The sequence below is a fragment of the Thermobia domestica genome, chromosome 8 (genome assembly GCF_964235325.1).
Source record: "Thermobia domestica chromosome 8, izTheDome1.hap1.1, whole genome shotgun sequence".
NCBI lineage: Eukaryota > Metazoa > Arthropoda > Insecta > Zygentoma > Lepismatidae > Thermobia > Thermobia domestica.
Genome location: NC_137461.1, coordinates 154,620,179 through 154,638,165, shown reverse-complemented (window position 1 = coordinate 154,638,165; position 17,987 = coordinate 154,620,179). Strand labels below are relative to the sequence as shown.

The window sequence follows — 17,987 nt, the reverse complement described above, 5'->3', positions numbered from 1 at the left end:
GTTTGAATCCTGCTATACTTGCAGAACTTCGCATATGTTTTGAAGCAGCCTCGTCGATGTGTGGTTAGTAAATGCAACTTCAACAGATAATACAAGGTTTCGATTTTAAGTAAGAGCACATTATTCAAATTCTACATCTTTGCACTGAAAATGAGTAGATGAATAATGTTTTCATAGCTTTATAAACTATCTGAAATGAATTTATACTTGACATGCAATGCATTACTGTAATATTATCTCGTCCCTATTTTAGAAGTTCATAATTATTATAATGTACGGAAATTGAAGTTACTTCTTTATTTAGCTTCATATCCGTTTCATTTTTCCTTTTTTTTTTTTTTTTGGTAAGTATGTGCTAGTTAGTATGTAAGCAAAAATTTGTTCTACGGGATCTACTGAGAAATTAGACTGTGAAGAAGTACATTGAACAGTCTTAGTAATGTTAATTCCTTTCCATTAAATATGACAGTTTTACTTCATGAATAGTTTGAATTCTGTGAGCAAAGTAAAGTTTAAAATTTAGTTTAAAAATTGTATGTGCAAAACATAAAGGGTTTACAATTAGTGCAATGCCAAATTCGTTGTTTCGATTTCCTATATTTTGTCCACTGACTCATTGGAAAAGATACAATAACATAAAGAACTAAAAGGTCTTAAATGTTTGCGTGTTTCAAAACGGCATTTACATACGAATGTAAGAAGAATAGAACTGCTGATAATAATGAATACATTAGGTAAGCGTCTTTGGTCACGAGTATGGAGAGAAAACACTTTATTTGTATTGATGTGATTTCGTTTTGAGGAACTGAGGCTCTACTGGTCAGTAGAATTCTTTAATAAGCCACAACCTGCTTTCAGACCAAATACAGCCATGTGGAAAAGACAAAAATGAAATTTTAAGATCATCGAAGGATCTTGCGATGTGCCGGATATACGATAAAGTTTCATAAATTTGACATTTTTTGTTCTATTACAGTCTCTTTCACTCTTGGTTTGCGCTAAAAAACCCATGAATGTACCTTGTTGCATTTTTATTGATGAAACAAACTTTTACAAGGAAGAAGGCAAAGCTTAAATTTACGCTGAAATTGAAATATATATATATATATAAATCAGTAGCTAAAATCGTGCAGAAAAACGAGAGTTTTAATCCAAATACAGATAAAAACTGGCAAAATACAGATAAAAACTTCCGTTATTATCAGGAACAAAAAACAAAAGTTGACAAGGACTGGACTCGTATTTATGTTTATGTTCATTTATCATTTTGATTACTGAACCACAGTTTATCAATTATACTGTATTATCAAGTCAGCTTGCACTCGACGTACTTTTATGAAGAGATGTGACCCTATTTCAAATAAAACTATACAAAACAACCACTTTTATGAATAAACCTTTGACTGTTGTTATGCGCATGTGCCATGAAAACAACGGATAATAAACTCGTAGTTAAATTTCTCTAGACAAACGTTTTTCTGCTTGTGTGCATATGTATGAAAGGGCTTTAACGAAACTCTTATCTGTTTCTCATTTTCCACTGCCATGGTAAACAATCGTACCGAATCTAGCCGTTCATTGTGGTCTAATTTTGTCTAGATACCGAGGTCAGGCGGTTAAATGCATCCTATCAGTGTGAGTGACAAATTACTCTCGAATTTCGAAAGTAATTGGTAATAACTGATTTGGACTTCTATTTTAATCTGTAACTTCTAGCTAAATATTAGGCAGTATATTCAAAATAGAGAAGAGTACGTCACTATCTGCTAACACTTTACAGAATACACTTTGAAGTGTAATAGATAATCAAATTTTATCACATTATGTCTATAAGCATATCAAAACATTTTGGAGTAGTGGAGTAGTCCATCATGTTTTCATTGTTGCATACACTTCTCCACTTGCGATGCCCTTTCGTTGAAGAAACAAACTTTTTGTGGGGGAGAGGAATAAGTAAGCAATAATTCTACCATAGTCTACAATAATAATTTTTCGTTTAAAAAGCTCGCTTTTCTGCACAATTTTGGCTACTGATTTACTTTTTTAAATCTCACCATAAATTTAAACTCCGCCTCCTCCCCTGTAAAAGTTTGTTTCATCCATAGAAATGCAACAAATTACATTCATGATTTTTTTAGTGCAAACAAAGTGTGAAAGAGACTATAATAGAAGAAAAAAAGTGTCAAATTTATTAAAATTTATCGTAAACTCGGCATTTCAAAGCATTCTTAGATGACCCTAAAATGTTATTTTTGTCTTTTTCACATCAAAAGGCAACTTTTCCGCATTTTTACAAATAAATTTTAGAAAATGATTTCTTTTTGTTGCACCCTGCTGCACATCAACTGAGCATTTTTTTCTTTTTACTTTTTTATACAATCATATGTTATAAGGTAGAGAAAAGATATGTAGTATGTTGCTTTTGTTGAAACAGCTTCTACAGCATTTAATTGAAAGCAACATAATGATCTTTTCCCTACTTCATAACTGAGAGAAAAACGTGTTCATTTGATGGGCAGTAGGGTGGAACGAGAAAACCCAATTATTATTTTATTTATTTTCAAATTAGCTTTTGCTAGTAAGCAAACGCATGTTGGTGAACGGTTTATTTTTGGTTTTAATGACAGCTTTTCAACTGTGTTACGACCTTGATAAGGTCCGCTTTGCCATAGTGGTTCTAAACCAACCAATTGTTTCCTGAAGAAGAACCAAACTGACAACCAGATTTCAACTTAACTTTCAAAAATAAAAGTTGGTCATACGATGAATATTGACTGGTTGAATTGAACGAAATTAGCAACCACAAATTAAAGCTGAATTAAGTCAAATTCGTTGGCTGAAATAAACGGCTTTTACTGCCATAAAACGAGTGTCCCAAAGATCTTTTACAAATGAAAAATCAACTCAACAATAAACCAACGTTGGAACTACCAGTTTGGTTACTTAGGATCCTTCAATTTCAACTTAACTAACTATATTCTTTAGAAGTTGGTTGACAAGACTCTTGAGCTAACTCAAACGAATAAAATTAGATACAATCCATTAAAATGCGGTAATTTTTATATTAGAAACAGGTAATTATAAGAAAATACTTGCTTTTGATGCATAATATCCCAGTATGGACTGGATTTTAATAAAATGGAGAGCGATAGATACTTTTCCTTGTGTATTTTCAACAATATCACAGGAAATTGTCTACTTTCGCTTATTTGAACCCATGTGGCAATAACCTTTAAAGCTAATGTTATTAGTATAAAAGATATATTTATTATGAACTTGCAAATACACTTTGTATGCTATACGCAAAAACAATTATTTACCTTTTTTTGTGTATATTTACTTACAAAGTGATAGCATACCATTCGTTTTAAATTGACAGGTAAAGATTCTTGGTGAAGATTACAGCAAAATGTATGATACAATTCCAAAGGAGAACTTCCCGAACGAGTATGGTGGAGCAATAGGTTCAATGAAGAATTTAAATGGTAAGATTTCTATGTTATGCCTACAGTGATGATTTCAAAGTGTGACTCAGGGAACACATTCTCCCTCCGGGCATATCTTCGATCATGCTCAACATGAATTACAAGTAGTGTTGTAAAAAAACGGTTTTTTTTTCTGTGAAGTTTTTTTCAATAAAAAAACAGTTCTTTTTCATGTTTTTTTTCAAATGTCTGTTTTTTTCTGGCACCTATTATTTATTGATTTATGTTCAAGATTATAGAAATAATCAATAGAACTTGAGTCGAAGCCCTCGTAACTTACAAATCGTTTTTTTTCCCTGTACCTATACGAGCAAAATCGTGTGATTATTCCTTTCGAACCCAGGTCATTTTTGGCGCTTTCCTACCTTGTCAGTTAGTGACTTATTGCTTAAAAACCATTTGCCCTATCGATATGGTTAAGACCTTGTTTTTAAGAGAAGGAATGTGGCTATTTTTTGGTGTACGTTACATTGCAGTGTTCCGAGCAGGTGGGAAATTACTGAGGGAAATGTAGGGGTGAAAATTTACAAAAAAATCCCTAACCGAATTTCAAGACTTTTTGTATCTAGCACCACTGTTGCCATATGGGTCCAAGTCACCTAAACAATTTCTTTGGTGCGTTGACAAGGTACAGTAAAAACCTGAAGTCGCTGGCTTCCATTCAAAAAGAGAAAGAAAAAATTCACCGTTTCCATACACATGAAATTTTGACACTTTTTACGCCTCAGAAGCAAAAATCAACAGATATGCTGGGGCTATCGCTTCTCTCATTATCCTATTGAAACTTTTTATGGTGCGTTCTGTAGGCTAAAGAGAAGGCTTTCAGGTAGTGGTACATTTGTTCCAACGTAGCGAGCAAGAGGGAAATAATAGAGGAGAAAGGGAAATTTGCCGAATTTTTCACTTAAAATCGGGAATTAATTGTTTTGACTGCAAAACACTGCCATAAAACAGATGCAAACTATCTGAAAGTAAACCTTGGTACCATAAGAATTTATCCTACAAGTATCATGGCGATATCTAAGAAAATAAGCATGAATTTTTTTTTAAAAAAAAATCTCATTCTATCTCAGAAATGCACAATTGTCTTACCATTTAGAGAACATGGTTTATTATAGCCTCAACTCTACTTCCCCTAATTATTCTACCGAAACTTTTTATGGTGCGCTGTGTAGGCTAAAGACGAGGCTTTCAGACAGTGTTCGAATGTAGCCAACAAGAGGGAAATAATATAGACAAAAGGGATTTTTCAAAAATTTCTCCCTAAAATCGGAAACTAAAATTTTCTGTAGCTGGCAACAGTGCTAGCAAACACACACAAACAATCTTAAAAGAAGCTTTGGTATCTCTATAATATATCCTACAAGTATTGTGGCGATATCTAATAAAGTAAGCAGGCCATTAAAAAGTATTTTAGTCTACGCAAAAAAATCAGTTATCTTTCCACTTAGAGAACAAGGTCTACTGTAAACCTCAACTGTACTTCCGCTAACTATCTTATTGAAACTTTCTATAGTGCTTTGTGAAGGGCAAAGACAAGACTTTCAGATACTGTTGTTCCTATGTAGCCAACAAGAGGGATATAATAGACAAAACACGTAATCTTCCCCTAATATCTTGAATTAAACTTTTCCGTAGCTGGCAACACTGCTACCAGACAGACGAAAACTATCTTAAAATAAACACTGGTACATTACTAATATATCCTACAAGTATCATGGCGATATTTAAGAAACAATGCTTCTAATTATTAAAAATATATTTCGATAAACAGAAAAGTAGGGGAAAATCAAGAGTTAGAACCTAAATCCGAATTTTTCGTGCGTCCCCTAATTACCCCACTGTAACGATATGTACCCGAGTTTGTTCAGTAAGGACTAATGTTCGACTGGCGTAAGTTGACTTGCATTCGGACGTATAGGTACGGTTTATAACAAAAAATTCGATTTTTTTGCCCAAATTTAAGGATATTTTAATTTCCGTAGTTGGCAACACTGCGCGCAAACCCGTCCTACTGAGGGAGTTCTTAAGTTGACATAACCACAGCAACAGGACATGACGTCACTTAATGTCGTCACTACCCTGGAGCACTTAATGCGCAGTGTATCCATAAGCAAGGCAGCTCTGTTGACAGCATTACGGCTGAGATAATATGCCAAGGTGGATTATAATCTAAGACATACCTGGAATTTGTTCGTATACTGGTGGACAATAAAAAACACATTATGTTGTTACAGCGGTTGTGTGAGTTGCGTTTTACATTCAACAAACGAACAAGATTATACACAAACAATGCACTGAATAATGCGTAAATAATTGCGGCTTGTCCCATCAAAGGCGGGAAGAACGCCGGGATTTTTTAAAATCTCATTTCGTGCTGCGCACTGATACGTGTATCAAGATTGAAATTACAGGTTTCCTCAGTTATGCTCTATTTTATAAGTGTACTGACATTCATGATATATCAATTTATTTTAGCACCAAATGAACTCTTGTAGGTTTAGTAAGTGTTTTGCAGTGGCAGAAACGGGATTAAGAATACGTGGACATTTTTAAAATTACAATTTACAGGTAAAAGGTGTTAATTCAGAACAAAAGACAAATGTTTAGGGAATTTATTTATGAAGGCGCAGAATATGTAAGTCATCTGTGAACATAGATACAGCAATAAGATGTTGCTTTAATTCTATGAAACTCTCCATAAGGGCGTTATTCCAGGGCTGCAGACTAATGTACAAGGGACTTGAAATATGACAATTTCGCTGCCTGAACCTACCCTAACCTAACCCGGACTACTGCTACTGTACTACTACTAGTATACTATTATTACTACTACTACTCAACTACTACCATTACTGCCTTACTATGCTACTACTACTACTGCTACTAGCCTATTATTATACTATCATTGCTACTACCAGGGCCGAAACCAGCTATAAAGTTTTGGGAGGACCGTGAATATGTTACGGGGGGCCAAGTCTTTAAAATTATCTTATAAATACCTAAATTGTGTTTTTTGTATTAATAATAAAATTTTGTATTGAAGTCTGGAGGGGCCACAAAAAGTTTAGAGGGACCTGGCCCCCCTCTGGTTGCGGGTCAAGCTACTACTAAACTACTACTCTATTACTACTGCCTTACTACTACTATACTATCATTACTACTATTACTACTACTAAGTGTGCACCCATAATTTTTTTTTTAAATGTAATTTTTGAACAATTATCTCTTATAGCGCCCCTGAATTTTACCTGTTCCTGGTGGATCACTGGCATGCGCCAACACATGTGCAGTTTAGAAGGCGTGATGACGCTATTTTCATCGAGAAATGTGGGTTTCAAACTAATATGAATTTGCCCACGTATTATTGATCTGAACTGAGGAAACTGCTCTATCCCAATTTAAGGATGCACATTAACACTGATGTAATAAAGTAATTATGCAGCCTATACCTAAGCTACACGAGGTTTACGTTCACGCACCCACCGTTTCAACTTTTGAAGTATTTCGTTTTATTAGCTTATCGACGTCGACCATACCCTAGACGCCGCATGGACAAAGTCGCACATAGTAACGAACTATTCGCAAAATCAAAGTAGGCGAATCACTTATCGACAATTTTCGCATTTATTACTGCCTTAAAATGGGGAGGTCCTTAAGTGACATGAATTCCCGCCTATATCTGTGTGCGTTGTGGATTACACGCACAACATTTAATAGATTTCTCAAGAAATACTGAACCCACAGGTTCAGCACCCACATAACTGCATTACTTATGAACAAGAGCCCCCATCAAGGGGGGCAAGGTGGAGCGCTTGCCCCCTAAGAGGAAATTGTACTTGGGAATACTGAAAACCCAATAGAATTTTTACATTACTTACAGCAAAATTTGAAACTATATTTGAAACGTCGCTTATACTTGTCCCCCTTGGAAACCCCAACATGGGCGCCCTTGCTTTGAATTACACACTAAGATAAATCCGTTCTTCGGACAGCGGTATATTGTACAAATATACAAAATCCTCTTGCTTACTACAGAAATCAGCATGGAGCATATGGTACATACGCACTACCCTTAGATGTTAGATCATGCCATTGCAGGATGTTTGACATCTAACAGTTTTCCGTATATCATCTATGTTACACATTCTGCAGCTATATTCTATTCTACTATGGACATTCTGCATCGATTTGAGGTGTTCCTGACCGCCTATATTGTTTCATACGGAAAGTACGTATAGATGGAAGAAGTATTATAAAACATTCGTATAGAAGTATAGAAAGTAAGTATTATAAAACATGCGTTTTCAGTTATACGTTTGCTGTACGTTGTCCAAAAACTACAGGAATTACGCATGTAACCTACCGTTTTGAGTACGCTACCTACATTTTTTTTCTCAGTATGTGCTTTGAAAACTAGCCATATGTCGGATTACTGGGAGAAAGCATTTTTTGTTGAAAATCATTGCTGTTTTCTTAAATGTTTTTGAGGTTAATCTACCTAAAGCCAAACATACCACTAACTAAAGAGTTTCAGACAGTATTGCTGAGCATGAGTAGTCGCTAATGCTCTCGTCTTTGGTCCTGGGCTCAATTTCCGGCAGGGTCAGTCGGTCGAAAAGGTGTAACAGCTTTTTCAGGCTAGCTATCCTAAATGAGGTTTTTCCTGGGATTTCCTCATTCACACCAGGTAAATGCCGGAATGGTATCTAATTTACAGGCCTCAGGCCGCTTCTTTCCTTGTCCGTTCCTTATGTCCCTCCCCCGTACCGTGATTGTGTGCTCGCCGACGATATCATCCATCCAACCTGACGTGCTTAAGACCATAGATGCCGGCATGGCCATGACTTGTATCAATAAATAAATAAATAAATATTGACGAGCGAGCGCTAGCAAGCGAAGTCGGGTTAGAACGCCGCAATGCATGTTATATTTGTCCATTCTAATTAATAGCAAATAGTAATTGCAAAATTTTCCATTCAGCACACGGCATTTCCAGTCTTCTCAGTTCACAAATTATTCACATATCAATATCAATTATCTTTCCGCAACATGAACTCATTCCACCTATAAACATTGTGTTTTTAGGTAGTTTTGGTCCCCGTAATCCTACAAAACCCGAGAAATATATTACATATTCTTTCGTAAATTTTACAAATTCAAACTCATAAAATAGGACAGCACCATCGTTTTCTACATACAGTAAACGTTATATAATTTTTAAAAATTAGTAGTACAGTCCTCTTTCACACGCAATCATTCATTTTAGTCATAAATTACTGTTTTTAAGTTTATGTATTCTACACCTACATCCATTTATCCAGCGCCGTAACTTAGATTGTTTTCTTGGGAGGGGGGTAAGAAGCATTAATACGCGTATTTGGTGCTCCAAGAAAAAAAAGTTGTTTCTCTAATCTTGGATTACCTCTTTCCATCTTTCTCTTACTCTTTATGGGCCCGGGTCGTTAGTTACACCTTTGATCCCGTTTCATACATGACAAATGAATTAAGGGGGCAAAATTGACAAATATCAAAGCCATACGAATAAACATTACTTCTAGGGCCCCTAATAGAAACTTTTTTTATTGAAATGGGCCCACTACTCATTCTTGTTTTATTTATCTTTTATGTGTTGTTTTGTTTATGTAATATAGTGGACATATTCGATGCTTCATTTATAATTTCATATTCGTATCGTATACGGAGTAAGAAAATGTCTTAAAATGGGTCCCCTCGAACGGCGGGGAGCTTCCTTGGGGAAGCATTTGCCCTCTCCCTCCTCAAGTTACGGCCCTGTCGCTTATCACATACTAGGCTGGTAGCCAGCCCAAAAATCTAGGGGAAGCCCGGTAGAAGTTTGGGAGGGAGTCCCGATCCAAACGTATTATAGTTAATCATCATATTATAGCTCAGCGTACAAATTTTCGACTAGAATTTGGCGACTAGAAATTTAGAGCAGGCGACCAGTGTTCAGTAGGAATGGTTTCTGCCTGAACTCACAGGGCAGCGCATTTTGTTTCGTAAGAAAATAATTGTCACTGAGTGAGAGAAAACATGGAATGTGAAGTCTTTCTTTGTCATACCAAAGGCCGCTTTTTGGAGGACATCTCAATTCATATGTGAGAGATACTGGCGACCATTATTTTTGGATTGGCGAGTGCGTCTGACTTTAAAATTTTGCACCCTGTTATAGTTCATTTGCAAGCGTACTATGAAAATTTTAGGGGACCAGTACCGTAAAAATTTAGAGGGACCCGCCCCCCTAGACCCCATCTATAAGGGCCCGTCACATATTAATATGATGTAGACCTATCATTAATTTTTATGTCAATTATATATTGTGGATCTCCAAATTTTTTGTGGCAACATATCTTTTGCGGAGCACATCATCAAATATCGCGTGTGGAAATGTTGTTTTCATACAAATATACAAATATCTATTTAAGTATATTACTTCATTAACAGATAATCATTTTTAAACATTTTCTTTACCGGTCTGTTACTCTAGTATAAAATTAATAAATTGACACCAAATCAGTTGCAAACACTGCTCAACTTACTATCACATTTAGTGACGTCATATTGTGTGGTGCTCTGGTTTTGTCAACTTAAGATCTCCCGTCCTACTGATGTCAACAATTAGGTATCCATCCGACGTATCTACCTGACAAGTCTTAAGGACATCTCTCTACAACGAATGAAGCAACAGGGGAAAAGTAATAAAGAAAATTCTAAAATTCTCGAATTTTTAACTGGGGTGAAATTTGAGAAGGAAATTCGACACACAGAAAAAGAACTCCAAAATGATAAACTATGGACCAACCATATTTGGCAAAAAAAAAATATATATACCGATATCTTAATTAGTGACCATACAGGAGCGGATTAAAAAAGTGACACACCCGTATGTGCCACTTTGGCTACCTGGGTCCGAAAGGGTTATGAGTGTACATTTAATTACATTTTTTGACTACTAACTTGTGTTGTTGTAGGCCTAGTAATTATAATCTTGACTAATAATAATATCGTTGTTGTAAACAATTACAATCTCTCCTTTTTACATCTTAGTTTCAATACTGATGCTGAGAAATGCAGGGTGTTTCAAAATGAATATCGGGAAATTAAGTCTTCGTAGTACTTACTACATTTTACGCACAATTATAAACAATACATCAAATAAAAGAACACCTCAAACAGTTTTTGCTTCAAGTGTTCGATGTGAGCTTCATTCGTCAAGTGGCACACATTGACTCAATAGGTGAGAAAGGCCCATTAACTTTTCGCCATATGGCACAAAACATTCAATTTACTCACACAGGCGGTTGCACTGTAAACACCAAAATTAAAACGCACAAAGCTTTCTGGTCTCTAGTCTCCATCTTTGCTACTTGCTCTTTCTAACGGCAGACAGAGGAAACAATGCATGGCATGCGTGTGTACAAAACTGTTTGAGTTGCTCTTTCATTTGATAATACTTATAATTGTAAGTTAATTGTAATAGAAACTACAAAGTTTCAAACCCTAATATTCATTTTGAAACACCCTGCATTACTTCAAATTATGTCATTCTATATTCATGTCTTGTATGTACACTCATGTCCAAAATTATTGTCGCATGTCTGTAAACATGTTGTTGTAGGAATATAATTTGATAACGAATCCGCCTGGTATTTCTTATAATATTAGTATGTGTATAATCGGCAAAGACATGTATGTGGGAAATTTCATGTAAAAACAGCAGTAAATAAGAACAATAAAACGAAAATAAAACTTTCTTCTCCATTTAGCAACATTTTCTTTTACTCTTTCTCATTTTCGTATTTATAATTCTTTTCCTTTGAAATTTACCACAAATATATTTTCCGATTATACATACAGCATCAGTATTAAAAGTACCCTGCAAAATCATTATCAAATTATATTCTTACAAGAAGACAGTTATAGATATGCGACAATCATTTGGACATGAATGTACATATCATCAGGGCCGGCCCTAGGCAATTTGTCACGCTTTGCCGCCTCCCTCTTTCTCCAGAAAGAACAAATCTTAAAAGTCACGATTTTAAGTATGCTACTCCAGCATGAACAACGAAGGGGAGGGACACTACACTCGCAATCAGAAAGGCTTAAATACTTACTACAAATACAATATTGTTGTGTCTGTTTTTTCCTTTAAATATTAATCTATTATGTTAGTGAAAGATAAAGGTAATACATCTGAAAGATGGTAATTCTTTTTATAGAATTCAATATCGAGTTTCAATCTCAGCATATCAGTTTGCAATTATAGCGCAACTAGCTCTTTTACCTTTATTTCTTGATTTTCCTTCTACATATGTTATTTTTTTTTTTTTTTAAATAAGTGTTCCCACCTTTAATGATAACGATCTTATTTGCGACAAAGACAAGAGAAGCTTTCATATCAGAACTCTGATAATTAACCAAAGGGGACAGGCATTCGAGAATTGAGTTCTTGTATTTGACAACAATCAAGCAATTTATTCTGGGATTTATTTTACCATTTGCTTTAGCACTGACCATGTGACTTTAAACTAATGCGACCTAAACATAATTTATGAATGTAGTATGAATGTAGTAAATTTAGCTACCATGATCATGAAGTCTGTTTCCAACAAGAAATATTTATTTTAAATAAAATACTAATGACAGATATTGCAGCCCCGTGCAAATGCACGTGTTTCACATATGGTAGAGCCAGCAATGCATATCATATATCTAGTCGACAAATTATTTATATATGATATTCAGAAAAATATTAGTAGGCAAATAAGTATTAGTTTTTACCTTTAGACAAGTTATTTGCATTGTTATACTGTTCGTGATATTATTTTCGTACTTATTAAAGGCCTACTTTCATGAAAAAACATATTTCTTCGTTGATATTGGTGAAACAGTACAGAAACCCGGATTATTAGTAGGTACGATACTCATATAAATTGTAAAATATTTGTACCATATCAGTATCTAGCGTTTAATTTATGTTACATTTTACGGTAATTACACCTACATAAAAATATTTCAGACTTAAATGACGTACGATGCATTACAAATGACTATTTGAAAAAAAACGAAATTTAGAAAAAAACGAGAGGCAATGTTTTTTTTTCTAAAAAAACGTACATTTTTGAAAAAATACGAACGGTTTTTTTTCTATTTACAACACTAATTACAATTTTTTTTTTTTTTACCGTGCTACTTTCACCATACATGTATTGAAAGTTATTCCGGGGAAAAATTTGAAATCATCATTGGATATCAACATAAAAAGTAATTATCTTCGGATAAAAAGAAGCATCTTTGATCAATCTCTTGGATATATGATCTTCACCACATACGGGGATTTGCTGGTGGACAACTGCAAGAATACAATTTTAATCTTCAAAATATGTATATAAAAATACACCTAACTTCGTTTCTAGTACTTAGTATGACTGCTCTGAAAATTATGTTTGATTCCTAAATTACTTTTACTCATACATGCTTCTTTATTTCAGAACTTTTGTCAACATTTCATTGGCAAAACACGTTGAGATCTGTCAAGTGCTACTAAAAAAAAAAAAAAAAAAAAAAAGTCATTTTAATGTTGGATTTTTCTTAGAACTGCGTGAAAAATTAAATGTCTTATTAAATTTAAGTTGTAATTAACCGTGAGCATAAGAGAAATTTTCTATAGGTCAAATTCTTATATCTACATGAAGAAAATAGTGTTTAATTTGCCCGGATCGAAATCAGTAAACTAAAGACAAATGAATGTATAAAATGATTACTTCAGACAGGGCTTCCCTGTTGAATTTCAAATTGGGAATGTTCCCACAGGCCTGGCCGTAGCTAATAGAAATATACAAGTAACAACTCCAGGACTTGAACTTCGAGAGCTTTTATTATTATAGTAGTGGTAGTAGTTGCAATACTAGTAGTGGAAGTAGTAATAGTAGTAGTTGCAATACTAGCATTGGAAGTAGTAGTAGTGGTAGTAGTAGTAGTAGTTGTTGTTGTTGTTGTTGTTATTGTTATGACTGTGGTTGTATTGAGTAGTTTTATAGAAAACAATATTTTGTTCAGATATCAAGTATGATATAATTAAACCAGGGATGCAAATAACCACTCACCCGGGGCGAGTATTCAATATCATATCGAAGGTAAGTAAATGATTTCTATTGTGGGATATCGGCTAGTAGCCTTTTTCCTTGGGCTAGTAAAATGTTGTTGCTTATTTGCATCCTTGAATTAAACCATTCTTAAAGAAGTCTGGTTGATTTCTAGAAAAATGTTGCCAAAGTGGCTACACGATGCATGTAAGTTCATTGGTGAATTCAGTAAATCTAAACAGAGAAATAGAACTTGTGCTTAATGGTGTAGTAAAAAGAACTTGAATTGAAGAATTTTAATAATTCTTATCATAAAATGCCTTAGCCAGACAGCCAGGCTAATAGTTGTCACTAGCTGTACTGACGACAGTAGATGTCGCTAGAGTGCTGGCTGGCAATTTGCAGATTAATTTAAAACTTGGGAAATAACTCATGTGCAGTAAAATTAGAAACAATTAAGTAGTTGATATAAAATAACAGACAAAAACAAAAGTCAAACATTAAAACTCTTTTATTTTGTACATCAAGTTGCAGCTAGAAGTAAATATATTAAAACATGTTTGAAATTATAGCTTGGAACGAAATCTTTCATTTGCAATAAGATGGACATATATCGTACCTTGAAAGAACTACAGTACCACGTTATCAATATAAGATAAAGTTGTATTTTATTAATACTACGTCATATTTATACGTATTTAAAATCTACATGTTAAATCTATGATAAATGTAAGCAATTAATACTATACTTATTATTCAGTATTGCAAACTAAAAACGCTAAAATATCAGGAACATCAAAATTCTGAAGGCCTGTAATTTTTGGGAGCTAAATGTAAAAATCATTTAGAGAAATATGATATCTCAAACTATAGTGGAGATTTGAAAAATATTGCTGTACTTCTTAAAATAACACATTTGTTAGATTTTTAAATCATGATTATTGTTTCCATTTGCTTCTATAACATTACAGTAATAGATTTTGGTTGATGTATTTAGAATAGGTTGTCACAATTACATAATTTTAGATCTTAGGTCACCATTGCTTTCATTACTATTTTGAACGTGTGACTATCAATAGATTGGGACCATGACTTTTCGTTCATGTTGTATAGTGTGCACGATCATTTCGCAATCCAGTCCAGATGGGTTTAGATGTGCTGTTTTCACCACAGCTGCAAATTCTTTCTCTTCTGGGCAACTTCCAAAAATTTTGGAATAAAATATGACTAGATTTATGTAACAGTATTAAAAAGAAAGAATTGGCTAATAACATAACTGACCAAATATCATTTCTCGTTGCTTGGTTAATAGTTATAAACAGGTCAAACGTGGCTGCTTCCAGATATACATTTACAATACAGTCTCGTTTGGTACTTCACTACTTAACGAGGCGAGAAGATATAAATGTTTTGAGTATTTCTTAGAACTGACGACCTTGCGTGGATACCTTTTAAATCTACGACCTTGGGTGTCATAGGTTTAAAAGAGAAGAGAATAGAAAATATAATTTAGCGATCTGAAGCTAATCAACATGTTGAAAATCCATTTAAAAATAATTTACTAATGACAACTATGATATATATTTATAACATTTTTATGTTGCACAAATTAATTGTATGTTATTTATAAAATATAAACTCATATGTAAATAATGATTACAATGATAAAATATAAACTAATATGATGTAACTGCATTTGAAGTGTTTTATGTTTTATAATCATATTTGCTTCAAAATGCATTTATTTTCCACAAGCTGGCCACTTGTCTAAGTTGACCTTATTTGAATTGAATTGATGGTTGTCAACTTAAGAACAGTGTGCTGTATTTAATAATTCAGAAGCAGGAAGTATGCCAGTATGTACTCACATGATTTTATTATTTTAACAGATGTTTCTACAGACAACCAATGCAAATGAAATAGCACTAAATAGATAATTGAAAAATATAAAGAATGTGTAAAATATAAATTTTAAGTCAATGTACGAATATCAAACATATACAGGAGACACTTATTACATACTACCTGCGCTTATGAATTGAAAAAAATAAATTTTTACTGGGTATATTGTGTAAAATACGAACTTATCAATAATTAATCATTTGTTACTGCACTGGAACTATGTATATTACAATCATTGATAATTTGTCTTCTATGTGATTTCCAACACATACAGTCATCAGGGAAATGTGTGCTCACATATGCTAGTAGTTAGCAAGCGTGTCTTTGGTTTTCATAATCCTGATAACCAAGTAAGACCATAGAGCTTCAATACTGACCCAGTATCGTGAGGCAGTTATTGAATTATATACTTGTATCCAACGAATTTGATATGAAAGCACAGGCTATGCTCTGAACATGCATCATAGTTGAGCGGCACATCGGAAAACTGAGAACTTTCATTGATTGTAACACCAAATATTAGTTTAGAAAACAGAAAAAGTTTCACCAAATTTTACTCTTAGGAAACAAGTTATTTAGTCTTGCTGTTGATTGGTACCATTACATATTTCTAAAACAAATTTTGCTCAAAAAATACATTCATCATACATAATTATTGTTTTATTACAGAAGAATGGTGGCAAGTCATGGAAGAAAATAAGGAATGGTTAATAAACCATGGAAGAATGAAAACAGATGAAAGCAAAAGACAAGGGAAACCCAAAACATATGGCGATATATTTGGAATGGTAGCTACATTTCGAGCTCTTGCTGTAGACTGAGATGAAATTATGTCATCAGTTCATTAAATTTGAACCTTATTAAACTTAAATTATTTGTCTATATCTTTCTCGCCCAAAATGTGAAGTACGCCAAGCATTTATGTGTGGCTGCTGGAAAAGGAAAATTCTAAATATTATGGGTGTTTAAGAAAAAAGTTCAAAGATGAAGCATATAGTAATCGATAGATCTCATCAAACTGAACAAAATTGTATATATATATATATATATATATATATATATATATATATTGAGCTTTAAAAAGAAATTGGTAGTTTACAAGACTCATGCTACTTAGTAAGGAAAACTCTTCGTTTGAATACGCACTCATCACTATCAAGATCTTCAGTATGACACTAGTCAGACAATAGTAGATATAATTGCTAACGACACATAACTCCGAATTATTATTATTATTTTTAAATTTATATTTCTGGTCAACTAAATGAAGTTTATTAATGTACGACTTGAGTGATGGCATCATGCTGAGTTAAATGGTATGTTTGAAAGTAAACTCCCGTAAATAATTTTCGAGGAATAGTAATCTTTATGGCATTAAAAGCATGTTGTTCGTACCCAATAATTGACAGTTTTTACTCTGCTGGAAAAGGATACTTCTTTGTATATTATACTGTATATGTTAAAACACACTATTAACTAATGCATGTTTCTCTTGATGTTTATGTACTCCTAGTGATAGCACACATACTCCTAACAATGACATAGATACCTCTAACAATTGTAGAATATTAAAATACGGGGAACAAATTTTTAATTAAAACACTTTCGTCAAAGAATTAAAAACTTCGTCCCTTAAGCTACAAAGCTTCTTTCAATTTAGTTTCCATTTTGTTTGCACTTTTATTCAAGTAAGAAGCATTTTCACTTCAGTCTTCCTGATTATCATAGTTTGGTACTAGGTGTAATAGAGTTTTGTTTTTAAAGTTCAATTTCTTTTAGCATTTTATGTCAGTTAACTTTACATGTTTATGGCTAAAGGCTTTGTTAAGGGGTTCAGTGATTTTATTAAAAGATTGATTCCATAGAAGAATGTCCAATTTCCGGGAGGAAGAATAATATGTTCCACTACATATGTTTCAAGCATTGCTTTATAGAAGGAAATTGTGTACATGAAACAAAATAAAATTTTAAACTAATCTTGTATTCTTTAAATTTATATGTTTTCTTCCTTATGGCCCTACCAACCTTAAGTTAAACAGACAACTCTGTAATGCAGGTAAGCAGACTGTAGAAAAATTAGTGTGAAACTAATGAAATAACTTCAAAAGTACTTCCTTAGGTTAATTTACAAACCACTCACTTTAGTAACAGCTCTCTTTTTCCTGTTGGAAAATAATACATAATATAAAAATGTGTATATTTACTAAGTATATATGGTATAAATTTAAAAAATGTACTTAAATTTTCTCTCTATTTGAAGTAAGAAATAAACTATATGTATCACAGGCAATGTTTTAAAACTAGTAATGGAATATAAGATCCCTAGGAAAGCTACATAATATGTGTCATTTACTTTTCTTCATAGTTGGAATTTTTAGCGGAAACATGAAAAAGATTTCGGAGACTTTTATTAAAAGATGAGCTTGTAAATGCATGAAGAAAGAAGAAAAGTACAGTACCAAACGAAAACCAGTACCTATTCCATTCGTGT

The 17,987-nt window shown here is 33.4% G+C and overlaps 1 protein-coding gene across 3 annotated transcripts in view; it reads left to right on the top strand.

The window, feature by feature from the left end:
* Window positions 1-17,473, top strand: part of LOC145693303 (retinol-binding protein pinta-like) — a 128,349-nt gene extending 110,876 nt beyond the window's left edge. For all 3 annotated transcript variants that reach the window (XM_081769167.1, XM_081769166.1, XM_081769165.1), the window contains 2 exons: window positions 3,380-3,485; window positions 16,166-17,473. In XM_081769167.1, the coding sequence (XP_081625293.1) occupies window positions 3,380-3,485; window positions 16,166-16,317 (258 nt within the window). In that variant the 3' untranslated portion in view covers window positions 16,318-17,473. The remainder of the gene's footprint in view (window positions 1-3,379; window positions 3,486-16,165) is intronic.
* The last annotated feature ends 514 nt before the right edge of the window (window positions 17,474-17,987 follow it).